Raw genomic sequence first — 26577 nt, forward strand, 5'->3', positions numbered from 1 at the left:
GTTAGCCAGGGTGGTCTCGATCTCCTGACCTCGTGATCCGCCCATCTCGGCCTCCCAAAGTGCTGGGATTACAGGCTTGAGCCACCGCGCCCGGCCTAATTCTAACAGATTATTTACTTGTAGTTGATCTCAACAGAGTCAAAGAAGTGGCTCAATCAGATAATGTGAAAATTTAGGACAATAAAGTTTAAATTACTATATTCACTATAGTGTGTTTCACATTTGTGATTAGAGCTTATAATACTTCCAAAACAAAATTCTTAAGTCTGATTTTCTCTTTTAGAAAGTTGAGCTAATCACTCTTTCCACTTGCAATAAATAAAACATACCAGGCAAATGTTATCCAAGCCAAGTTTACAGAAGTGTGTCTGAACTTGGTACTATCCTCATTCAGATCAGGTGTCAGAGTAGAACACAGAGACTTTTTAGGTGGCCTGCTTGGTTAGTCCAGAAGCACTTTATGCTATTTTGAATTTCACAGTAAAGTGTAGCAACATGTTACAGCTCTTGCTAAAAATGAATTTTGCTTTGTTTTGTTTTGAGACGGGGTCTCCCTCTGTCACCCAGGCCACAGTACAGTGGTGTGATCATAGCTCACTATACCCTGGAACTCTTGGACTCAAGATCCTCTCATGTCAGCCTTCTGAGTAGCTAGGACTACAGGCATATGCCAGCCCACCTGGCTAATTTTTTCTTATTTTTTGTAGAGACAGGAGTCTCACTATGTTGCCCAGGCTGGTCTTGAGCTCCTGAGCTCAAGCAATCCTCCCACCTTGGCCTCCCAAAGTGCTGGGATTACAGGCATGAGCCATTGCATCCAGCTAAAAACGTAAATAAATTTAAATTGTCAGACAAGAGCCTGCCTGACTTTTGCCCAGAGGATATACATACTTAAATTTACACTTCTATATCTCACAATCTTTGGACTAGTAAAAAATGTCATAACGACTTTAATAGTGGTCGGATGAAAATATTTCAAAAGCAGGGCTACAATATATCACTTTAGGAGAAAGAGCAGGCAATTTAAAATTTGAAAATGCAAGAGTGAAGAGAAGCAAAGAAAGTAGTGGTGATGGCAGCAGAGTACTTCTGGGATCTTCCTGAATCTTCTCACAAAAATAGTGAAAACAACTAGGATAGCAAAAGAACACATCTACAGACAACATCTTTACCAAAAATTACATGAAAAAATGTCCCCTGGAACTCTAGGACGCTAATTAATTGATGGGGCCAAACTAAGGCAGCAACAAGAACAGGGGGAGGGTAGGGAGAGGTCAGGGTGGGAAGGGTGTGTCTGTGTGGGTGTGTCTGTGTGTGTGTGTGTGCAAGGCAAGGCATGTCCTGGCAGAAGTGGAGGTTAGAAAAAGAGGACTTGGCCGGGCGCGGTTGGGCACGGTGGCTCACACCTGTAATCCTAGCACTTTGGGAGGCCGAGGCAGGCGGATCACAAGGTCAAGAGAGTGAGACCATCCTGGCCAAGTGGTGAAGCCCTGTCTCTACTAAAAATACAAAAAATTAGCCGGGCGTAGTGGCATGCGCCTGCAGTCCCAGCTACTTGGGAGGCTGAGGCAGGAGAATCACTTGAACCTGGGAGGTGGAGGTTGCAGCGAGCCGAGATCGCGCCACTGCACTCCAGCCTGGCAACAGAGCGAGACTCCACTTAAAAAAAAAAAAAAAAAGAAAAGAAAAAGAGGACCTGAGAGCATCACAAGAACCAAGAAACCCAGAAATCACTCAAGTCATCACCTAAAAAAAGGGCCCCATTAGAAGTGAGTATGAAACTAAGAATCATAGTGGGAAATGGAAGGAGGCCTGGTAGGGTCCCTGTTGCAGGGAATGACCCTAAAGCTCCCAGAAACGCCTAGTAGAATTTCCTTTGCAGGACAGGCCCTGCACTGAGCAAGGTAGAATACAGTATGTATGTTAATAGCTAGCTAGCTAAAGCTGACAATAATAGCTAGGTCAGTCTAATCAAATTTAGTAACATACTAAAATTCAGATAACCAGACATTATGTGCCACCTGGTGTGACGCCACAGGAAGTATGCTGTTTCCCCATATAAGCATTTTTGCCAAGAAAATAAAAAATAAAAACTTAATAAAAAATATAGGCTGGGTATGGTGGCTCACGCCTGTAATCCCAGCACTTTGGGAGGCCAAGGCGGAAAGACTGCTTGAGCCCAGGAATTTGAGGCCAGCCTGAATAAGATCCCATCTCTAGCAAAAGTTTTAGATTATTAATTTTTTTCTTTTATTTATTTATTGTTTGGTTATCTATTGCTACTGAACAAATGATTAAATTACTTTTCTTTTGTTACTAATTAATTAATGATGCAACAATATATTAGATTATTTTTTAAAAATAAAAATAGAAAATATGGAGAAAATATGGAGAAAATATTAAATGATAATATAACATTGTAATTATCCAAATGTGGGAAATTCTCCAGGATAAATAATCCAGTCTCTTCAATAAATAAATGGCGTGACAATGAGGGGGGTCATAGAAAGGCACATAAAAAAAAAAAAAAAAAAGACTGAAAGACATAACAACTAAATGAAATGTATAGATTTTGTTTGGATCCTGATTTGAAATTACCATCTTTTTTTAAAAAAATTGTTTTTTGAGATATTGGGGTAAATCAAATATGGACTGAGGATTAGATTGTATAAAGGAATAGCCGGCTGGGTGTGGTTGCTCACACCTGTAATCCTAGCACTTTGGGAGGCTGAGGTGGGTGGATCACAAGGTCAGGAGATCAAGACCATCCTGGCCAACATAGTGAAACCCCATCCCTACTAAAAATACAAAAATTAGCTGGGTGTGGTGGCACATGCCTGTAATCCCAGCTACTCGGGAGGCTGACACAGGAGAACTGCTTGAACCTGGGAGGCGGAGGTTGCAGTGAGCCGAGATCGTGCCACTGCACTCCAGCCTGGTGACAGAGCAAGACTCCATCTCAAAAAAAAAAAAAAATAAAAGGAATTACCATTAATTTTGTAGGTGTGATAATGGTATGGTGTTTTGTTAAAAAAAAGAGAAGCAAAAACTCCTAATCCGTTAAAGATACTTAGAGAACTATGTACCAATGAAATAATATAATGTCTGGTATTTACATTAAACATTTCTTCACAAAGAAAAAAAGTAGATGAAATAAGATAGCAAAATCATGTAATGGGAGTTCATTAGATTTTGTTGTTTTCCACAATTGAAGTTCTTCAAAATAAAAAGTTAAGTGGGGCCGGCCACGGTGGCTCACGCCTGTAATTCAGCACTTTGGGAGGCCAGGGCAGGCGGATCACCTGAGGTTGGGAGTTCAAGACCAGCCTGGCCAAGTGGTGAAATGCTGTCTCTACTAAAAATGAAAAAAAAAAAAAAAAAAAACATATTAGCTGGGCGTGGTGGCGGGCGCCTGTAATCCCAGCTACTTGGGAGACTGAGATGGGAGAATCGCTCGGACCCAGGAGGCGGAGGTTGCAGTGCACCATACCATTATCACACCACTGCACTCCAAGCTGGGCATGACAGAGCAAGACTCTGTCTAAAAAAAAAAAAAAAAAAAGTTAAGTACAAAACTTCTAGGCACAGGTGTAGTGGCTTACGTCTGTAATCCCAGCACTTTGGAAGGTTAAGGCAGGAGGATTCCTTGAGGCCATTGAGGCCAGGAGTTCAAGACCAGCCTGGGCAATGTAGTAAGACTTTGTTTCCCCCCACAAAAAAAGTCTAGGCACAACATTATATAACACAATTTAAAATATCCAATTGTTACAAAACTATAAAAACTATAAAACAAAAGAAGCAAACAGCAGTAGGAGTTATTTTAAATGCCTAAAAAGAATTCTTCAGTCTTTTTTCGTTGTTGAGATAATTGTCATGTACTTTCTATTAACAGAAAGCCAAAACTAAAGGTTACCATCACTTAAAAATATGTTGTTATAAAATTATGTTTTGTGACTTTTGCCAATTTAACATATTCTCCAAAGGAACACCGTCTTTAGCATAGATTTACTGGGCCAGGTGTCCATGTTTGGTGTCCTTCTTTGGAACACTCACCCTGCTGCTTCAATGACAGACAAACCAAGCCTGTTAAATTATTACCTAGCAAACTTTTGGCAATTTCCCAGTCACATTTTCCAGTCATTTTGCTCTTATGTTTACAGACCTGGTTGTTCATTCTCAGATGAAATAAAAAAAAGTAGATGAAATAAGATGGCAAAATCGTGTAATGGGAGTTCATTAGATTTTGTTGTTGTTTTCCATAACTGAAGTTCTTCAAAATAAAAAGTTAAGTGGGGCCGGCCACGGTGGCTCATGCCTGTAATTCCAGCACTTTGGGAGGCCAGGGCAGGCGGATCACCTGAGGTTGGGAGTTCAAGACCAGCCTGGCCAAGTGGTGAAATGCTGTCTCTACTAAAATGCAAAAAATAAAAAATAAAAAAATAAAAAATATTAGCTGGGCGTGGTGGCGGGCGCCTGTAATCCCAGCTACTTGGGAGACTGAGACGGGAGAATCGCTCGGACCCAGGAGGCGGAGGTTGCAGTGCCCAGGAGGGACTTGGCTCCAGGCAATCTGTTTTTTCCTTTTCAATTTTGACATCTCTATGAGTTAGCTATTAAACAATATTATCACAGCCCATTTTTTTCTTACTTATATTACCCAGGAGACAATTCCAGAATGAACTTGGACTAAAATTTTATACAGCATGCTGAATTTCCTAAAGGTTTGATATCTATTTTCTATAATCTGTGAAGGTTCTTTTCCTTACAATATTTATCCAAAGGGTTCAAGTGCCCTGCCTATGTTTCTACAATTTTCTTAGCCAAAGCCAATCACTATAATGAGAAGTAGATCTTATTTGGCAGGTTAAAGTATGGTGCAGGTCAAAGCTGTCTCCTTTCTGTACCACGTGCATTAAATATTTTGCTCCTTTGGTTTCTGAACACATCAGCTCTTCTTAAAGATCTTTCTCTGGGGTCTAATACTTTGTCTGCTGTTTATAAATGTAAACACTATGCCAGGTGCAGTGGCTCACACCTGTAATACCAGTACTTTGGGAGGCTGAGGCACGTGTATCATGAGGTCAGGAGTTTAAGACCAGCCTGGCTAGCATGGTAAAATCCTGTCTCTACTAAAAATACAAAAATTAGCTGGGCATGGTGGCGCACGCCTGTAGTCCCAGCTACTCAGGAAGCTGAGGCAGGAGAATTGCTTGAACCCGGGAGGCAGAGGTTGCAGTGAGCCAAGATCGCGCCACTGCACTCCAGCCTGGGTGACAGAGCGAGACTCCGTCTGAAAAAAAAAAAAATTTAAACACTATGTAATTTCCCTGAGTGACTGGATCACCCCAAAACTATCTAAAAATAATTTCAAACATGTAAATGATTTGAGAACCAGAGACAGTAATATTGAACCCATTGACAGGATGGCAGTAGGCAGAACTGTGCAGGGAGACTTTCCAGTCTCCAAATACACATACACATTCAGAGCGAGAACTTCTTTTTTTTATTATTATTATTATTATTTTTTTTTTTTTTTGAGACGGAGTCTCGCTCTGTCACCCAGGCTGGAGTGCAGTGGTCAGATCTCAGCTCACTGCAAGCTCCGCCTCCCGGGTTCATGCCATTCTCCTGCCTCAGCCTCCCGAGTAGCTGGGACTACAGGGGCCGCCACCTCGCCCGGCTAGTTTTTTGTATTTTTAGTAGAGACGGGGTTTCACCGTGTTAGCCAGGATGGTCTCGATCTCCTGACCTCGTGATCCGCCCGTCTCGGCCTCCCAAAGTGCTGGGATTATAGGCTTGAGCCACCGCGCCCGGCCTATTTTTTAAATTTTGATATGGAGTTTCGCTCTTGTTGCCCAGGCTGGATGGAGTGCAATGGGGCGATCTCGCTGCAACCTCCACCTCCCGGGTTCAAGCGATTCTCCTGCCTCAGCCTCCCGAGTAGCTGGGATTACAGGCATGCGCCACCACGCCTGGCTAATTTTGTATTTTTAGTAGAGATGGGGTTTCTCCATGTTGGTCAGGCTGGTCTCACACTCCCAACCTCAGGTGATCCATCCACCTTGGCCTCCCAAAGTGCTGGGATTACAGGCGTGAGCCACCACACCCAGCCAGAGCAAGAACTTCTACTAAGGACTTACTGAAGTGACCAAGAGCTCTTCAGCTTTCTTTCTTCACTGTGGAGATAAGAATACTTGTTATAGCCTTTGCAGATGATGCAAAAAAGATGGCTAGTGTTTGTGAATTGATTTGAACTCTTTGGTAGAAGGATGCCAGGTACCTACACAGCAAGATATAAAACTGTACAAGGCTGGGCATGGTGGCTTACGCCTGTAATCCCAGCACTTAGGGAGGCTGAGGTAGGCGGATCACGAGGTCAGGAGTTCAAGACCAGCCTGGCCAAGATGGTGAAACTCCGTCTCTACTAAAAATACAAAAATTAGCCAGTCATGGTGGTGCATGCCTATAGTCCCAGCTACTTGGGAGGCTGAGGTAGGAGAATCGCTTGAGCCCAGGAGGTGGAGGTTGCAGTGAGCCGAGATTGCACCACTGCACCCCAGCTTGGGCAACAACAGAGTGAGACTTCATCTCAAAAGAAAAAAAAAAGCAAAATTGTACATTCTGGGTGAGTAATTACAGGGAGCTATACAGTCCTTAGAGGCAGGGTCAACACTCTTTGAACATCAGGTATTGTAGTAACTGGTAAGAAGATATCTGAGTTTTACCTACTCCTGATTTATTTAAAAGCCTGGAATTCCTTAACCTGTCTTTGTTGACATAACACATGCAGATGAAATATGACAAGTCCCTCTCTGGTTCAAAATAGAATAAGTACACAGTGTCTAAGATTAGATGCCCTATTTAGGAAGTTTCAAAGGTGACGCCTGCCACCACACCTGGCTAACTTTTTGTGTTTTTAGTAGAGATGAGGTTCCACCATGTTGGCCAGGCTGGTCTCGAACTCCTGACCTCAGGTGATCGGCCTGCTTCGGCCTCCCAAAGTGCTGGGATTACAGGCGTGAGCCATTGCGCCCAGCTCTTTTTCCTTTTTTTTCGGGGGGGGGGGGGCCAAGGTCCCGCTCCGTCATCCAGGCTGGGCACCCAGTGGTGTGATCATAGCTCACTGCAGACTCAACCTCCCGGCTCAAGTAGCTGGGACTACAGGCACCTGCCATCATTCCCAGTTAATTGTTTTATTTTTTTGTAGAGACGGGGTCTCCCCATGTTGCACAGGCTGGCAAATAGGCATTGTTGAAGATTATCAGCAATAGATTGAAACTGGGAGCACTTATGGGCATGGAGGAGGCATGAACGGGACTGATGAAAGGACAGAACAAACAGGAAGCTTCAAAGGTGAGATTTAAGAGAGGAAATGACTCAGCCACAGTTTAGGGAGATAGTTCCAGTTAGGTGAGTTGTAGGTGATAATGTGGCTTGGGTGAGCTCATTATCTATAGACGACCAAGATTCTAGAAGCTCACTCCGAGTGTCATCAGGAATCATGAACCAAAGCACAACATTACACAATATTTTTCCAATAGAGGAGGAAATATTGGCATTCTTTACTTTTAAAACTCAGGGCAGTTCTGGTTATTGAAGCTTAAGAGACAACTGGTATAATGACAGTAACAACTAACAAAAATGATTGACATGAAGAAAAAATATTTGTATTAATCTAGTCTAAATTTGACTTATTCATCAAACATTTGAAGATCCACCCTTTCCCAGACTCTTGGGGTACAGTTTTGAAAAAGAGGGGTGTAGGTCCTTCCCTTCTACGAGGTTGCAATCCTGCAGATAAATGACTTTATGGTCTAGGAAGGATGAAGTCAAAGACTGCTGTATTAGTCCCTTTTCATACTGCTATAAAGAACTTCCCTGAGACTGGGTAATTTATAAAGGAAAGAGGTTTAATGGACTCACAGTTCTGCATGGCTAGGGAGGCCTCAGGAAACTTACAATCACGGCAGAAGGGGAAGCAAGTACATCCTACATGAAGGGCAGGAGAGAGGAGAAAGTGAAGGGAGAAGAGCCCTTTATAAAACCATCAGATCTCCTGAGAACTCACTATCACGAGAACAGCATGATCCAATCACCTCCCTCCCTTGACACATGGGGATTACAATTGGAGATGAGATTTGGGTCGGAACACAGAGCCGAACCATATCAATTGGATTACTGATATTTATAAAACCATGATTAAAATGAACGTAAACACATTCCATTGTAATTCTTTAAATAGGCAGCACACTTGAAGTTTCAAGAAAGGTAGTTTCAAGACAGATCAGGACAAAATATTGAGGAAGCCAGAGTGGCTGGTGCTAAGTAATTTGCCTAAAATTAGACGAGAAATTCTGTGAAGGCAGAGATTATGTGTCTGGGTCACAGTGGATAAGCAGGGAGCAGTAGAGCACCTGAAAAGTCATAGCCAATCAATACTTCTTAAAAAATAAAAAAAACGGGCTGGGCTCAGTGGCTCATGCCTGTAATCTTAGCACTTTGGGATGCCAAGGAAAGAGGACTGCTTGAGGCCAGGAGTTGGAGACCAACCCTGGCAACATAGTGAGACTCCCATCTCTACAAAAATTAAAAACAAAAAATAGCCTGGAGTGGTGGCGCGTACACGTAGTCTTAGCTACTCGGGAGGTTGAGATGGGAGGAAAGATTGAGTCCAGGAGTTCAAGATCAGCCTGGGCAACGTAGTGAGACTCCCTCTCTACAAAAAATAGAAAGGAATAAAGCAAAAATTGAGTACTCATTATGTGTAAGTATTGCTTTTGGAGTGTTTAGCATGAGTGTTACTGATCAGTATACAGATGGTATAAATACAGTGTTAATAAGTATTAAAGAGATAAGGCCCTGTGCAGTGGCTCACACCTGTAACCCCAGCACTTTGCTAGGAGTTCAGGACCAGCCTGGACAACATGGTGAAATCCCATCTCTACAAAAAATACAAAAATATTTGCTGGGCATGGTGGCACATGCCTGTGATCCCAGCTACTTAGGAGGCTGAGGTGGGAGGATGGTTTGAGCCAGGGAGGCTGAAGCTGGAGTGAGCCAAGACCGTGCCACTGCATTCCAGCCTGGGTGACAGAGTGAGACCCAGTCTCAAAAAACAAACAAACAAACAAAAAGATTAAAGAAAAAAAGAGACAAGCATGGGAGGGAGGCTACTAGAATAGAATAGTGAGTCTAAAGAATTCAGGGATATGGAGGCTTCTTGGACAAAGTAATGCTTGAGCTGAGTTTTTTTGGGGGGAGGGTTTTGTTTGTCTTAAGACAGGGTTTTGCTCTGTTGCCCAGACTGGAGTGCACTGGCACAATGATGCAATCAATTATGGCTCACTGCAGTCTGGACCTCCTGGGTTCAGGTGATTCTCCCATCTCAGCCTCCAGAGTAGCTGAGACTACAGACTCACGTGGCCACTCTGGCTAATTTTTGTATTTTTAGTAGGGACGGGGTTTTGCCATGTTGCCCAGGTTGGTCTCGAATTCCTGGGGCTTAAGCCATCCTCCCACCTCCATCCCCAAAAGTGTTTGGATTACAGGCGTGAGCCATTGTGCCCGATCGGAGCTGAGTTTTGAAGACAGGCAATGGGGCACAGTATGTGTTAAATCACTGTGAAATGAAATAGCATTATACATTTGAGGAACCAAAAACAGTGCAGACTGGCTGAAGAATGAGGTGGCATGATGGTGTTACGGTAGATTAGGTTATAGGGTGGATCTAGATCTTTTAAAATGCTATGTTAAAATTTCGGCTTTATTCTAAATTTAGAAATCACTAAACTATGTTAAACAGAGGAATGACAGAATCATATCTTCATTTTAGGAAGACCAATCAGGCAGCAGTGACAGTGCAAAGTGGGGGTAGAACGGAGGTGGGAAGGTTTAAAGTATAAAGAGAGATAATAGAATCCATAGGAAAGATATCACTGAGAAAGAAATTGGATTGTGGGGGCTGAGTGAAGGGTACTAGAATGACTGCTAGGCTTCAAGTTTGGATGTAGTATCACTTAATAAGGTAGATAATAGAAGTACAGGTTTTGTTTTTGTTTTGAGGGTAGGTGAGGAGGCAAAAAGGATAATAAATCCAGTCTTTCCTTAAGCTCAAGGTACCAAAGGGACACATAAGTGTGCATGTTAGTCTTCTTTTGATGCTATCATCAGGTCACCCACTCTCACAAATGGTTTTCTTTGTTGTTGTTGTTGTTTTTGGGATGGAATCTCACTCTCTCTTTTGCCCAGGCTGGAGTTTAGTGGCATGATCTTGGCTCACTGCCACCTCTGCCTCTGGAGTAGCTGGGATTACAGGCAAGTGCCACCACATCCAGCTAATTTTTGTATTTTTTGGGTAGAGACAGGGTTTTGCCACGTGGGCCAGGCTCGTCTTCAACTCCTGAGCTCAAGTGATCTGCCCGTTTTGGCCTCCCAAAGTGCTGGGATTATAGGTATGAGCCACTGCACCTGGCCATAAATGTCTCTGTGTGTGTGTGTGTGTGTGTGTGTGTGTGTGCGTGTCTTTGAGGCAGCATAATCTTTCCAAGCTTTTTATGTGCTATGAGGCCCCCTAAAAAGGAATCGGATGAATAAACAGGTTGTATGTTGGTAACTATAAGATAAATAGTACTTTAATAATTTGAAGAAATATGAAATCTTAACACTTTGTGAAGCCAACGGGGGTGGACCACTCGAGCCCAGAAATTGGAGACTAGCCTGGACATCATGACAAAACCCCGTCTCTACAAAAAATACAAAAATTAGCTGGGCATGGTGGATGCACGCCTGTAGTTCCAGCTACTCAGGAGGCTAAAGTGGGAGGACCACCTGAGCCAGGGAGCTCCAGGTTGCAATAAGCAGAGATTACACCACTGCATTCTAGCCCGGGCAACAGAGTGAGACCCTGTCTCAAAAAAATAATAAATAAAATAATAATTTGAAGAAATGGTCCTTAGCATTATAGTACTATGATCTAATATCTCATTTCATATATAAATAAAACATGGCAGCATGAGTAACAAGTCCAATCTGCTTTCCATTATACTGTAATAACAGTAAAGTAGATGTGATAAAATAAGATGAATTACTTTATCTCTTTGAAATTACTTCCTGATTGGTTGGCAGTGCATACTCCATAGTACAAGTTTTATTGGCTTTTGCAATAAAGAAAAAAATTTTAAAAAGTAACAGATCTTAAATGCAGTTTTCCTGTATTGCTATTAATATAATTACTGAACCTAATTTCCTTATGTTGCTAATTATTTTGTATTATTTTCAAACAAATGCTTTTAGCTATATTAATTTTTAGAAACATACTAGTGCATTAGGATATTTTCTAGGAAACTAAGCACATAAAATACCCACGATTGTACTTAAAATATTAGCCTTGTCTCTTATGCGTATATTACATTCACTCAAACTTTCAAAAATTTTTTTTCGACACGGAGTCTAGCTTTGTCGCCAGACTGGAGTGCAGCGATGCGATCTCGGCTCTCTGCAACCTCAGCCTCCTGGGCTCAAGCAATTCTCGTGCCTCAGCCTCCTCAGGAGCTGGGACTACAGGCGTGTGCCACCACGCCTGGTTAATTTTTGTATTTTTAGTAGAAATGCGGTTTCACAACGTTGGCCAAGCTAGTCTCGAACTCCTGGCCTCAAGTGATCTCCCACCTCGACCTCCCAAAGTGCTGGGATTACATACAGGCTTGAGCAGCCGCGCCCGGCCATATTCACTTAAACATTTAATGACCCAGGAGAACATCCATCTAGGATTTTAAGTTGTACTCACAATGCTTTTATTTTCTGTTTCGATCAAAATAGTCTATTGATGACAATATTTGTGAGCCCATTCATTTCTAAGATATCAAATTGTTAGTCTACCCAGTTTCCTTCAAACTTTACCTACCATCGTCAAGATCTAAAGGAATTCACTACCTCTTCTTCTCCCTAGAAAAAAAAAAAAATCGCTCCTCCCCCTCTCCCAACCCCCCGAAACACAATCCATTCCAGAAAAGGAAAGAAGAGGGGACGCAAAGTGGAATAAGTTACGACGCGCGACCCAGCGCACAGAAACGGGACCAAAGCCCAGGCTCGAGAGGGAGACGAGGAATCAGTAACCACAGCCGGAGGATCTTGGCTATTTGCCAGAAGAGAACTGACTGGTGCTAAGAAACCAGAGACAGAGCGAATGACAGGAAGGGAAAGAGGGCCCACCCTTGGGACTGCCTGAAACACTCAAAGAATGAAAAAGAAACGTCGGGAATCCGAGACGGGCTGCTGTCGGCCAGAGCGACCAGCCAGGTTAATAACCAGCTCCGAAGCCCGCCACACGGGTGAGAGACCTTTGGGAAGGAAACTGCGCCTGGGGACGGCCTGCTCGAAGGAAACTGATAACCAGGAAGCCTACGGCCGCTTCGCTTCCAAAAGCCAGAGTCGGAGCCCTGGCGCCCTATAGCTGCCTTCAGACACCTCACCGGGTCTGACGGCCAGCCTAGAGGCGGAGCCCGAGCTCTTTCCCCGCCCTCTAACGGCGACCCGGACTGCGTTCTCAGTGCGCCGGCGTAGGGTGAGGCCGGACTCTATTTGGCGATTAAGCGTGAGGCTGCGTTCACTACCCGGCATGCTGTGCGCTAGTGACGGCCCTCCGCCTATCCCCTTCCCAACTCTCCCCCCACCCCTCCCGCCGCGGCCCCCCTTCCCCTAAAGTGAGTGAGTGAGACGGGCAGATGGAGGAGGGACTGTAATGGCGGCGGCCGGCAGCTCCCTGCTCTGACCCACGGCAGGCACACAGTAACGACCCCTTCCCCGCCCCTCTCCCGGCCGGCCTCCGCCCCGCAGCCAGCGCGGGGCCACCCTCTCCGGCCCTTCCCCCAGCTGTCGGCGTCTCGCCCTGCGCCCCGGCCGGGGCCCCACACACAATGGACGAGCTTGCCGGAGGCGGTGGTAGCGGACCGGGGATGGCGGCCCCTCCCCGGCAGCAGCAGGGACCTGGGGGGAACCTGGGCCTTTCGCCGGGGGGGAACGGAGCGGCGGGCGGCGGGGGTCCTCCGGCCTCCGAGGGAGCGGGTCCCGCGGCAGGCCCCGAGCTGTCCCGGCCGCAGCAGTACACTATCCCGGGGATACTGCACTACATCCAGCACGAGTGGGCTCGGTTCGAGATGGAGCGGGCGCACTGGGAGGTGGAACGGGCCGAACTGCAGGTACCTCGTTGGGGTCGGTGTGCGGGACGGCTGCGGCGGCTGGGTTCCCGGCCGGGGGGTGGGGCCGGGGACTCCCCTCAGCTGGAGCCGGTGCCTTGGGAGGCCAAGCGGAACCTACCTGTGCTGCTCGGGGTGTGATGGTCCTCTCAACGGCTTTTCTTGGAGTCCCCCTCCCTCTTTCCCGCAGAAGCTTGCTCCCCAACCTTCACTAGCTACGCGGTGCGGGCCTCCTCCGGGCAGCCATTTTGGCTTTTAGTATGGCGTCTGCGGGGGCTCCTCCGGAGGCGGCCTTCCCGGGTCTCCGGGGCTTGGGGCCGAGCACCTTTCTGGGAGAGTCCCGTTTGGGGCCTCTCGACCCAGAGTTTGCTCTTGTTTGTTCCTCTTGAGATGAAGAGCCTGAAGAGAATGACTAGGATAGGCATCTTACCCCCCTTTTCCGGACCACCCCCCTTTCCGATTTGGCATATCTGGCCCCCTCCCTCAGTCTTGGTACGCACTTGCCCCTTGACAGCCACGCTTCTTTCCTGGGCTGCTACGGTGCACAGTGACTTGGGACTGATCTGTGAAGTTTTATTTCCCATCGTCAACTTTTTAAGTACTTTCTTACCTGAGATGCTGCCTTAGTCACTTGGATTCTCTGTAGTTATTCCTTACTTAGTGACTCATCAACGCTTTCAGTACTGAATTTTTTTTTTCACAGTACTCTTCACTAGATCTCCTTTCCCCATCTCTTTATCCATTAAAAACCCAACCAGACGATCGATGCTGTACTTATGAAACGACTGAAGAGATTTAATGTTCGCTTGAACTGAAATGTAGTTAAATCATGTTACTTGTGCAGGAGAAGCGAAGTGAGATGTTCTTAGGACCCTTCATAGTTGAGCTTGACTCGATCCTCATGATGTGAACTTTTGATAGGCTACACATTTGGAAGCTGTTGGTAGTTAACAGCTCATGTCCTGGTTCTTAAAATTGCTGCATCTTTTTGAAAGGATTATTTAACTTTCTTGGGTATTTGTGTTTATTTTTAAGTACCTTTCCAGGGCAAATTTAGACTTAGAAGCAAAAAGCATGCGTCTAAATAGTATTGCACCTGTTCTTCAGATTGTTGTATATTTAGGAGGTAAGCAGTATTTGCTGTCGTATATGTCATATGCCTATGGTGAATAGTTAGGCAAATGTGGTGCTGAAAGGAGGAGGATTGGATTAACTAGAAAGGGTATCCTCAAACAAAGGGTGTCCTCTTTAGTTTGGTTCTGAACTAGTAAACTTTTATATGACTGCACAAAGTGGCTGAAGTTAAACTTTTCAAAAGTAAAAAATTCTTGGGTATTTTGACACTGTATGAAGTCTTAAAAAATTGTAACACTTGTTATTTCATAGCTTTACAATTGTGTTTTGATATAATATTGGGCTTTAAAATTATATAACTTTAAAAAAGCTGAAGTCAAAACTGGTTTCTTTTAAGTTGTGTATAGTCTTGCTTTAAAATACTTAAAATTTATAGAATTCTGTTGGTATACAGCTTTCTACTACATACTGTAAACTTAATTTTCTGTGTGAGTAAAGCTAGGCATTTGTTTTTAAAATTTGGATTGACAAATGCATTAAGGTCTAGGCTCACTAAGTAATACTTCACCAATCCCTGCTATGGTTTCTTTGACCTTTGTACTATTGTATGCAAGTTTTGATTTTAACACTCTTTAAATTAGCAATTGCATTTTTCACCCATAAACTTCACTAATGTGAGGAGCTGAGAAGAAAGGTATCTTGTGCGCAAATTAGTAAAACCTATACTATATATTAAAGAAGCCTTTATTGCCTGCTCTAGCATTTGCTTTCCCTTCTTGGTCTCCTCTCCTTAACGGCAGCAGCAAAGTATTTTAAGGAAGATTCCTTTTGCTTGCTTGCTTGCTTTCAGTTCTATTGGTACAGTAGTTCTGTTATTAGCTATCCTAAGTTTTTGTTTGTTTCCTTGTTTTGAAGAAGTCCTACAGTGTTTCTACACTTATTTCATACTGATTCTTTTGGAATAAAATGTTCATGATGGCATTGGTTTTTTTTGTGTTATATATTTAAAATGTTTTATTGGGTTAACTTAGTTAATAAGGTGTCTAGTTTCCATCAGGAATATTGAATTTGCCTTAGGTGCCTTCAGTCTACTGAGATTGCTTGTGAGATGCATGTTTTAAAATGTATGTGTTGAATACATATTTGTGGGAGGATGTAGTGAAGTGTCAGTGGATTTTTACTGTAAACTTAAACTTATTTTTAAGAAAGACAATCTAGAAATAAGACAACTTACATATTATTGTGTACAGTTTCCGGTGCGCTGTCATCTACACATATTTTTAAAGTGTTAATTATGGAATAGTTTCAATAGAGAACGTGAACTTAAGGAATACACCATATTGATGTAAAATTTTAATGGGGACTATTATTTTCCCTGGCTTTGGGAGAGATATTAAAAGGAACTTTGCAGTATGATTCTGTTCTCCGTAAAAAGAATTCATAGTAAAGGTCTTAGAAACTTGGAACGAAACCAAAGGATCACCTCTTAAAGCTCTTCTGTCTCTGATTCTTCCTTACCTTGAACTCAGGTAAAGCATTGTTAGTAAGGTCGTAGGACAGTCATTTCTTAACTTTTACATAACATGAATTACCAAAATTCCACAGACAGTCCACTTCAAGCCCTAGATCAATCCAGATCTCCAGAGAATAAGAGGCCTGCATATTTTTTAAAGTTCTACAAGTGATTCTTTCTTCACAGTAGTGCCTGTTAGAGAGAAAAATCACTACACTACACTTTTCTTTTTTGTAATTTCATAGTAGATTCATTAAAATCTTGTCATGGAAAAGACACTAGGATTTGCAAATCACTATTCTAGACCAGCTTTTGAAAATCCTGAAAATAGAAAATTCAGGAGATTCCCCCCTTAGAAATGAAGAAATCAAGCAAAATATCTCCTACTAACTTAAGGATCTTTAAGCAGCAACATCTATCATGTTACGACTTCTAAAAGTTAGAAACTGCCAGTTAATCAGCACTATAACCTTCTGCGGTAGGTATTCCTATTTTACAGGTGAGGAGACAAATTTAGGTAGGTTAAATAATTTTGCTAGGGTCACCTAGCCATAAACTATTGCAGCTGAGATTCAAACCCAGGTCTGTCTGATTCCAAAGCCTGTGGTCATATCACCACTCATGTAACCATTATGTTATACTGTCTTAGCACTTTTTTATAGAGTGGAATCTGACTTGTAATTCTTCGTCTAGTTTTGTGTGGCCCACACCACTTGAGTACATTTCAGTGAAGTTGTATTGAGCCCCCATGATGCTGCTGCAAAGCATAGTTTATATATATTGCTAATGTGTCCTTATATTTTTCTTTGTAGTTTGTATATAGTAAGTGGATTTTGGGTATATACAAAATACTTGTTTGCCAAATGTAGAAATACGACATACCTAATACAAGAAAATGTAGTTAAAGAGTTTTTGTTCTTTTTTTTTTTTTTCTGAGACGGAGTCTGGCTCGACTGTTGCCTGGGCTAGAGTGCAGTGGCGCCATCTCAGCTCCCAGCAACCTCCGCCTCCGGGTTCATGCCATTCTGCTGCCTCAGCCTCCCAAGTAACTGGGACTACAGGTGCCCGCCACCACGCCTGGCTAATTTTTTTATATTTTTAGTAGAGATGGGGTTTCACCGTGTTAGCCAGGATGGTCTCGATCTCCTGACATCGTGGTCTGCCCACTTTGGCCTCCCAAAGTGCTGGGATTACAGGCTTGAGCCACCGCGCCTGACTGACAGTGATTTTTCATAAAGGTGTTGCCTTTATTCTGGGATTTTTTCCCTTCATACATTTTAACTGTTAGGCGTTTCCTTTTTCAGATGATGGTGATAGTAAAGTTAAAAAAATTTTATTGATGGTATTAAGGGAGTCCACTACCTTGTGTCAGATTCCCTGTTTCTTTTTGAAGTCCTTGAAATGAAGTTTAGGGACCACTGATCTAGAATTCTCTGTATGCTCCTCCACTACCCATTAACCCCACTCTATAGTCTGCCTTTTCGCACTACTCTCCCCTCACTCCCTTCTAAACACTTTGTATAATACTGTGTTTTCTGTTCATGATTGACCTTCAAATTGCCAAATCCTGTGGCCTTATAGACCATATGTACCTAATCAACAGTCTGCTGTTAACAAATTCTTCAAAATTCTTTTCTTTTGCTTCCACTCTGTTTTTCCTGTCATCCACTTACCACTTTTCTTCATATGTTTTCTTTCTTTTGTTCCCAGTTGTTGTTACATGGGGTTCTGGTTCTATTTTATGTTTTCACTGTATATTCAGAATCAGATTTTTGGCTACCATGTACCGTCTTAATAATACCTAACATTGATTTACTCTTTCCTAAGTGTTATTCCTGTGTTCCAGTATTTCAGTATTCATTTAATTCGTTCAGTATTCATTTAATTCTCAAAACAACTCAGTGAGGTTGATACAGGTATAATTGGTGTCTTTTTTTTTTCTTTTTTCTGACACTGCCATATTGAGGTCCAGAGGTTAAGTAATCTATGCCACTAGTAGGCAGTAGAACTGGGATTTAAACTTAGACTACCTGTAGAGGCCATGTTCTTAACCACTACTAGATTTTTGGCATCCAGATGTCCCTTGTATTTCTAATTTCCTGTTTAGTTTTTCTTCCTCCAATTCAATGCATCCATTCAGTTAATCTCAAGTGCCTGCCTCTTCCCCTTGACAAAACACACTTGTTCATTCTTTATTCCTTGCCGCATTAAAGTTAACAGTATCCTCCCCATCCCTAGTACTGTAGAGGTCATTGAACTTTCCCCCTGCGTATGTTTGGCCTGTGAGTTTTATTGATTCCAGCATGATTATTTGGTGGTATTTGAGTGCGATTTTATGCTAGATCCTGGGTGTATAATGATGTATGAGACAAATACTTTGTCCTCAGGGAGCTTATACTCTAGAAATACTTTTTTTTTTTTCAAGAGAGGGTCTTGCTCCATTGCCCAGGCTGGAGTGCAGTGGTGCCAACATGGCTCACTGTAGCCTCAGCCTCCTGAGCTCAAGTGATCCTCCTGCCACAACCTTCTGAGTAGGTGGGACTACAGACATGTGCTATCACACCAAGCTGTTTTTATTTTTAGTTCAGATAGGTTCACAGTTTGTTGCCCAGGCTGGTTTCAAACTCCTGGGCTCAAATGATTCTCCCGCTTCATCCTCCCAAAGTCCAAAGTGTTGGGATTACAGGTATGAGCCACCATGCCCGGCCAATGAAATGTTACAAACAACAAATTAACAGAATGCTGAGAGAATAAATGGTGATAGGAAACCTGTATATGTAATGGAGTTTCAGATAATACCTAATATTTATTGAGCACTTTTTTTTTTAGAGACAGAGTTTTTGCTCTGTCACTCAGGCTGGAGTGCAGTGGTGCCATTTCAGCTCACTGCAACCTTCACCGCCGGGGTTCAGGCGATTCTCATGCCTCAGTCTTCTGAGTAGCTGGAATTACAAGCACCCACCAACACGCCTGGCTGATTTTTTTTTTTTTTTTTTTTGAGACGGAGTCTCGCTTTGTCACCCGTGCTGGAGTACAGTGGCCGGATCTCAGCTCACTGCAAGCTCCGTCCCCCGGGTTTACGCCATTCTCCTGCCTCAGCCTCTGGAGTAGCTGGGACTACAGGGGCCCGCCACCTCGCCCGGCTAGTTTTTTTTTTTTCTATTTTTTAGTAGAGATGGGGTTTCACCGTGTTAGCCAGGATGGTCTCGATCTCCTGACCTCGTGATCCACCCATCTCGGCCTCCCAAAGTGCTGGGATTACAGGCTTGAGCCACCGCGCCCGGCCTGATTTTGTATTTTAGTAGAGACGGAGTTTCACCATGTTGGCCAGGCTGGTTTTGAACTCCTGACCTCGAGTGATCTGCCCACCTCAGCCTCCCAAAGTGCTGGGATTACAGGCGTGAGCCACTGTGCCTGACCTATTGAACACTTTCTATATGCCTGACATTATTTTAGGTTCTTCAATACAGTTAATTCTCATAAAGTTCCTAAATGTATACTTTTAGATCTGAAGTATCAGGAATACCTAATTGTACAAAGAGCATTCCAGTTGGAAGCTACAGCATTTAGCAGAAGTTCTAAAGTAGGAAAGAGCTTCATTTAAACTGTGTGAACTGGCCAAGTGTAGTGTCTCATGCTTGTAGTTCCAGCACTTTGGGAGGTTGAAGTGGGAGGATCACTTGAGCCCAGGAGCTGGAGTCCAACTTGGGCAACAGTGAGACCCTGTCTCTAAAAAAGAAAATGTGTGAACTGGACTATAATGATTCAAAAGGCTAAGTAATATAGATAACATCAGTATCCTAAAATATATTCTAATTCACTGATTCTTGATTTTTTGGGGGATTGTGTAGTCCCCTTTGCATATATTATGAAACCTATGGAGCCTTTTATAGTTTTTTTCCAAAAAGGGTAAGAAAATTTTACTTAGAATGCCCATGAAGCCTGACTGCTGACCTAAGGAAGTAACTGATTTAATCTGTGCTTTTTGTTTCTGTACTGACATTGCCTTAGTTCAGAGTACTCCTCCTGCCGGAATTTTTTTTTTTTTTTTTTTTTAGACAGAGTCTCGCTCTGTCACCCAGGCTGGAGTGCTGTGGCCCGATCTCAGCTCACTGCAAGCTCCGCCTCCCAGGTTCACGCCATTCTCCTGTCTCAGCCTCCCGGGTAGCTGGGACTACAGGCGCCACCACGTCGCCCGGCTAGTTTTTTGTAGTTTTAGTAGAGACGGGGTTTCACCGTGTTAGCCAGGATGGTCTCGATCTCTTGACCTTGTGATCCGCCCGTCTTGGCCTCTCAAAGTGCTGGGATTACAGGCTTGAGCCACCGCGCCCGGCACCTGCCGGAATTCTTTGAGATAATCTCCTTACAGGTTTGTTTCATCCATTGCACCTCTTAACAGTTTATCCTTTATATCATAAATGTGATTGTATTACGTATAACCCTCCTTTCCTTTTTTTATGAAAAGTTTCAAACATGTATGAGAATAATATAGTATTGTGACCTCCCACAAACCTGTCACTCATCTTAAACAGTAACAACTCATGATCAGTCTTGTTTTACCTGTACTTCTATCCAGTCATTGTCCATTCCAAGTTATTATTTTCTATTATTTTATTTATTTTTAAGAGACAGGGTCTCGCTATGTTGCCCAGGCTGGAGTGCAGTGGTGCAATCTTTGCTCACTGCAGCCTCAAAACTCCTGGGTTCAAATGGTCCTCCCACCTCAGCCTCCCAAATAGCTTGGACTATAGTCCAAGTGCCACCACGCTTGGCTAATTTTGTTTTTAGTAGAGACGGGATCTTTCTATGTTGTCTAGGCTGGTCTTGAGATCATGGCCTCAAGCAATCCTCCTACCTTGGCGTCTCAAGAGTGCTGGGATTAAAGCGTGAGCCACTATGCCTGGCATTGTTTTTTTTTTTGTTTTGTTTTGTTTTGTTTTTTTTTGTTTTTTTTTGAGACGGAGTCTTGCTCTGTCACCCAGGCTGGAGTGCTGTGGCCGTATCTCAGCTCACTGCAAGCTCTGCCTCCCGGGTTTACACCATTCTCCTGCCTCAGCCTCCCGGGTAGCTGGGACTACAGGCGCCGCCACCTTGCCCGGCTAGTTTTTTGTAGTTTTAGTAGAGACGGGGTTTCACCGTGTTAGCCAGGATGGTCTCGATCTCCTGACCTCGTGATCCGCCCATCTCGGCCTCCCAAAGTGCTGGGATTACAGGCTTGAGCCACCGGGCCCAGCTGGCATTGTTTTTTTTAAAATTTTTTAAATTTTTTTTTTGAGGCAGAGTCTCGCTGTGTTGCCCAGGCTGGAGTGCAGTGGTGCGATCTCAGCTCACTGCAGGCTCCGTTCCCCCCACCCACCCCCGTTTCAAACGATTCTTATGCCTCAGCCTCCAGAGTAGTTGGGATTACAGGTGTGTCATGCCTGGCTAATTTTTTGAAGTTTTCTTAGGGATGGGCTTTCACCATGTTGGCCAAGCTGGTCTCAAACTCCTGACCTCAGGTGATCTGCCCACCTTGGCCTCCCAAAATGCTGGGATTACAGGTGTGAGCCACCATGCCCGGCCTAAATTTTCTTTTCTTCTCTAAGTGCTTGAAGTTACAGAGTTCTGAAGTTGTTGAGCTTCTCTCTGCTGTTGATTTGAGCAAGTTCCAGGCACCGATGGCTTTCATCTTCTCATTTTCTGCTTCTTTTGCAAGTTGATCAACAAGCTCAATTAAACCACCAATGATTTTTTGAAACTGGCCAATTTTGTCCACAAAGTTCTTACATTCTTTCTTGAGCTTTATGGTCTACTGGGTAATCTCTGAGTCCAACACCCACAGCTTGTTAAACTCATCAAAGTGCAGTCCCTCTTCACCCATAATGTCTTTTACCATAGGTGTTTCCCATCCAGCTTCCCTAGAGAAGCTCTGCTCTGAAGGAGTGACAGTGGCAGGAGGAGGCGTGTCATAGGAACAAGGGTCAAGAAAGAATAAAGTTTGCTTGCTTGTCACAGGTATTGTTCATTCAACACAGATTTCTTGGAGTGCCCACTACATGCCAACACTGCTGGATGCTGGGGGTACAAAGATGAATACAACATGGTGCCCACCCTGCTAGCCCTGTGGCGGCAGCTTACTGTGACCCAGGCTGATGTAGACTGGCAGCTTCTCCCCGTCACTGGCAGTTGTTACGCAGGCAGCCTGCCTCGGCTGTTGCCATGACTGCAGAGACTCTTTACCCATGACCTGAAATATGTTTTTATTAAGGTTTTTTTTTTTGCAAAATGCTTTTAAATTTATTTAAATTAATTTCCTTTTTTTTTTTAAATTGAGGCAGAGTTTCGTTTTGTTGCCCAGGCTGGGGTGCAGTGGGTGCGATCCTGGCTCACTGCAACCTCTGCCTCCCAGGTTCAAGCAATTCTCCTGCCTCAGCCTCATGAGTAGCTGGGATTACAGGCATGCACCACCATGCCCAGCTAATTATTTTGTATTTTTAGTAGACATGGGGTTTCACCATGTTGGCCGGGCTGGTCTCGAACTCCTGACCTTAAGTGATCACCCACCTTGGCCTCCCAAAGTGCTGGGATTACAGGTGTAAGCCACCATGCCCAGCCTAAATAACTGTGTATGCTCACTTTTGTGTGTACACACTCACTACCCCTCATAAGACCATTGCAGTTTTAGGTTCACAGCAAAGTTTATCAGAAAGTACAAGCAGTCACCTACCCTAATGTTTTGCCTTTTCCAGAATACATTCATATACCTTCCCATGGTACTCTTGGGGGAAATTTATTCCAGGAGTTCTCCTCCAGGATACAAAATTATTAGATGCCCAAGTTCCTCAATACAATGACTTCGTAACTTATGCACATCTTCCTGTATATTTTAAATCTCTAGATTACTTACAATTAATACAATCTAAATGCTATGTAAATAGTTGTTATACTTTTTTACAAATTTTTATTTGAGACAGGGTCTCAGTCTGTCACCCAGGCTGGAGGGCAGTGAAACAATCACTGCTCACTGCAGCCTCGACCTCTGGGTTCAGGTGATCCTCCCATCTCAGCCTTCTGAGTAACTAGGACTACAGGCACCCGCCACCACACCTGACTAATTTTTGTATTTTTTCTAGAGACAGAGTTTTGCTAAGTTGCCGAGGCTGGTTTCAAGCTCCTGGACTCAAACGATCTGCCCTCCTCGGCCTCCCAAAGTGCTAGGATTACAGGTGTCAGCTACTGCACCTGGCTAGTTGCTATAATTTTTAAAAACTATTTTTTGTCTGGGTGCGGTGGCTTATGCCTGTAATCCCAGCACTTTAGGAGGCCAAGGCGGGTGGATCACAAGGTCAGGAGTTTGAGACCAGCCTGGCCAATATGGTGAAACCCTGTTTCTACTAAAAATACAAAAATTAGCCAGGTGTGGTGGCACACGCCTGTAATCCCAGCTACTTAGGAAGCTGAGGGCAGGAAAATCACTTTAACCCAGAGGCGAAGGTTGTAGTGAGTTGAGATCACGCCACTGTACTTCAGCCTGGGTGACAGAGCGAGACTCTGTCTCAAAATATATATATATATATTTATTATTTTTCCAGAATATTTTTTTGCCTTGCCATTGGTTGAATCTGTGAATGGGGAACCCTTGGATACAGAGGGTGGCCTTAGTTTGAATCATATAATATGTAGCCTTTTCACTTAGTAGCAGTGCATTTAAGGCTTCTCCTTGTCTTTTCTATGGGTTATTTCTTTTTAGTGCTGAACAATATTCCATTTATGGATGTACCACAGTTTGTCTGTTCACCTTTTGGAGGGTATCTTGGTTACTTTCAAGTTTTGTCAATTACGAGTAAAGGCTATAAACATCCATGTGCAGGTTTTGTGTGGNAAATTAGCCAGGTGTGGTGGCACACGCCTGTAATCCCAGCTACTTAGGAAGCTGAGGGCAGGAAAATCACTTTAACCCAGAGGCGAAGGTTGTAGTGAGTTGAGATCACGCCACTGTACTTCAGCCTGGGTGACAGAGCGAGACTCTGTCTCAAAATATATATATATATATTTATTATTTTCCAGAATATTTTTTTGCCTTGCCATTGGTTGAATCTGTGAATGGGGAACCCTTGGATACAGAGGGTGGCCTTAGTTTGAATCATATAATATGTAGCCTTTTCACTTAGTAGCAGTGCATTTAAGGCTTCTCCTTGTCTTTTCTATGGGTTATTTCTTTTAGTGCTGAACAATATTCCATTTATGGATGTACCACAGTTTGTCTGTTCACCTTTTGGAGGGTATCTTGGTTACTTTCAAGTTTTGTCAATTACGAGTAAAGGCTATAAACATCCATGTGCAGGTTTTGTGTGGACGTATGAGTTTTCATGTAATTTGAGTAAATACCAGGGAGTGTGATTGTTGGATCATATGGTAAGATTATATTAAGAAACTGCCAAATGGTCTTCCAAAATGGCTGTACCATTTTGCATTCCCACCAGTAATGAGTGAGAATTATTATTGCTCCACTTTCAGCTTTTGGAGTTGTAGTGTTTTGGATTTTAACCGTTTTGGTAGTTACATAGTGGTATCTCACTGTTTTTAATTTACATTTCCCTAATGAAAAACAGTATTGAAGCTAGGCATGGTAACATGTGCCCGAAGTCCCAGCTACCTGGTGGAGGGGTGAGATGGAGGATTGCTTGAACCCCAGAGGTTGTGGCTACTATGATCCATGATCGCTCCACTGCACTCCAGCCTGGGTGACAGAGTGAGTCCCTGTCTCACAAGGTTCTGTAGAGGACTGCTGGGAACAGAACTGAACTTCTAAAAGTAAATGTCTTGACAGCTGCTTTCCAAGGCCTGGCTGTAAGTATGGTCTGCAGTGCCAAAAGGAGCATACACCTCTTCTTAAAATTGAGGGTGTTGGCTGGGCACGGTGACTCATGCCTATAATCCCAGCACTTTGGGAGGCCGAGGCAGGTGGATCACCTGAGGTCAGGAGTTTGAGACCAGCCTGACCAACATGGTGAAACCCTGTGTCTACTAAAAGTACAAAAAATTAGCTGAGTGTGATGGCACGTCTGTAGTTCCAGCTACTCGGGAGGCTGAGACAGGAGAATTGCTTGTACCCGGGAGGCGGAGGTTGCAGTGAGACGAGATTGTGCCATTGTACACCAGCCTGGGTGATGAATGAAACTCCGTCTCAAAAAAAAAAAAAAAAATTGAAAGTGTTTAAGCCCAAGATGAAACTGGATTCTATTTAAGAGATGTGCTTACGTGTATAAAGCAAAGAATAACATAGTCAAATGGAACAAAACTAGAGTAATTGGGGAAGCGCAACTCATACCTGTGGAAACAGTGGCATGGTTCGTGTCAAATTCTGAAGCAGCCTTCCTGGTAAGGCTACTGGACACAGAATATCCTTCAAGGAAAGTAATGAAAAGTAAATAAATAAAAATGGGTGTGAGGCCGGACGTGGTGGCGCTTATGCCTGTAGTCCCAGCACTTTGGGAGGCCAAGGCGGGCGTGTCACTTGAGGTCAGGAGTTTGAGACCAGCCTGACCAATGTGGTCATCTTGTCTCTACAGAAAAATACAAAAATTAGCCAGGCATTGTGGCGCATGCCTGTAATCCCACCTACTTGGGAGGCTGAGGCAGGAGAATCACTTGAACCTGGGAGGTGGAGGTTGTAGTGAGCCAAGATTGCGCCACTGTACTCTAGCCTAGGCGACAGACTCCAGCCTGGGCAACAGAGTGAGACCCTGCTTTTTTTTTTTTTTAAAGTGGGTTTGTGCTCTTGTAATGAAAAAGAAAAAAGGTTTAAAAAGGATGTGCTTTTGACCAATATGTAATGCTGTTTCAGGGTAGTACCAGTATCTTGTGTTCAGTGGAACCAAGGTAAACATAAGGTACTGGTATTACCTTGAGATAGCATTAACACCTAAGCGGTTTCAGTGAACAAGATTTAAAAGACTAGAATTAAAGCAATTATAAATGCGCAGTAAAATTTTGGACTACTTTTAGATAGACTTTATAAAAGACTTAAAATTCCTATTAAAAATTTTGCACTTTGGCCAGGTGTGGTGGCTCATACCTGTAATCCCAACACTTTTGGAGGCCGAGGCAGGTGGATCACGAGGTTAGGAGTTGGAGAACAGCCTGACCAACATGGTGAAACCCCGTCTCTACTAAAAATACAAAAATTAGCAGGGTGATGTCACGTACCTGTAATTCCAGCTACTCAGGAGACTGAGGCAGGAGAATCACTTGAACTTGGGAGGTGGAGGTTGCAGTGGGCCGAGATCACATCACTGCACTCCAGCTTGGGCAACAGAGCAAGACTATCTCAACAACAACAACAAAAATTTTTGCGCTTTCAGGACACTTACAGGCTCCTTCCTATAATCCCAGCACTTTGGGAGACCAAGGCAGGAGGATAACTTGAAGTCAGGAATTCAAGACCAATCTGGGCAACAAAGTGATACCCTGTCTGTCTACAAGAAAATTAAAAAATTTAGCTGGACACAATGGTGTTGTGCCTGTAGTCCCAGCTACTCGGGAAGCCAGGGCGGGAGGATCACTTCAGCCCAAGGGTTCAAGGCTGCTGTGAGCCATGATAGCACCACTGCACTCTCGTCTGGGCAACAGACTGAGACTGTCTCAAAAAAAAAAAAAAATAGTAATAATAGTAATGATGATTGCTTTGAGAAGCCAAGGCAGGAGGATTGGTTGAGGCCAGGAGTTCGACACCAGCCTGGGCAACATAGTGAGACTCCCCGCTTTCTACAGAAAAGAAAAAAATTAGCCGGACATAGTGATGTGCACCTATAGTCC

At 43.7% G+C, this 26577-nt stretch overlaps 2 protein-coding genes across 7 annotated transcripts in view; one reads left to right on the top strand and one right to left on the bottom strand.

The window, feature by feature from the left end:
- AP4S1 (adaptor related protein complex 4 subunit sigma 1) overlaps positions 1–13973 on the bottom strand; it is a 79148-nt gene extending 65175 nt beyond the window's left edge. Inside the window, exon 1 of one of the 2 annotated variants that reach the window (XM_017895881.1) lies at positions 13315–13973. The gene's annotated coding sequence lies outside the window, so the exon portion shown is untranslated. Of the gene's footprint in view, positions 1–13200; positions 13237–13314 lie in introns of those variants that run through there. The other variant, XM_017895883.1, reaches the window with a different exon arrangement.
- Positions 12569–26577, top strand: part of STRN3 (striatin 3) — a 131024-nt gene continuing 117015 nt past the window's right edge. For all 5 annotated transcript variants that reach the window (XR_001889926.1, XM_017895875.1, XM_017895877.1 and 2 more), the window contains exon 1: positions 12569–13196. Coding sequence is in view for 4 of the 5 variants with exons in the window: in XM_017895875.1 (XP_017751364.1) it covers positions 12915–13196 (282 nt within the window). In the remaining variant the exon portion in view is untranslated. The remainder of the gene's footprint in view (positions 13197–26577) is intronic.

This window comes from Rhinopithecus bieti, unplaced genomic scaffold (genome assembly GCF_001698545.2).
Source record: "Rhinopithecus bieti isolate Rb0 unplaced genomic scaffold, ASM169854v2 scaffold_21703, whole genome shotgun sequence".
Lineage (NCBI taxonomy): Eukaryota > Metazoa > Chordata > Mammalia > Primates > Cercopithecidae > Rhinopithecus > Rhinopithecus bieti.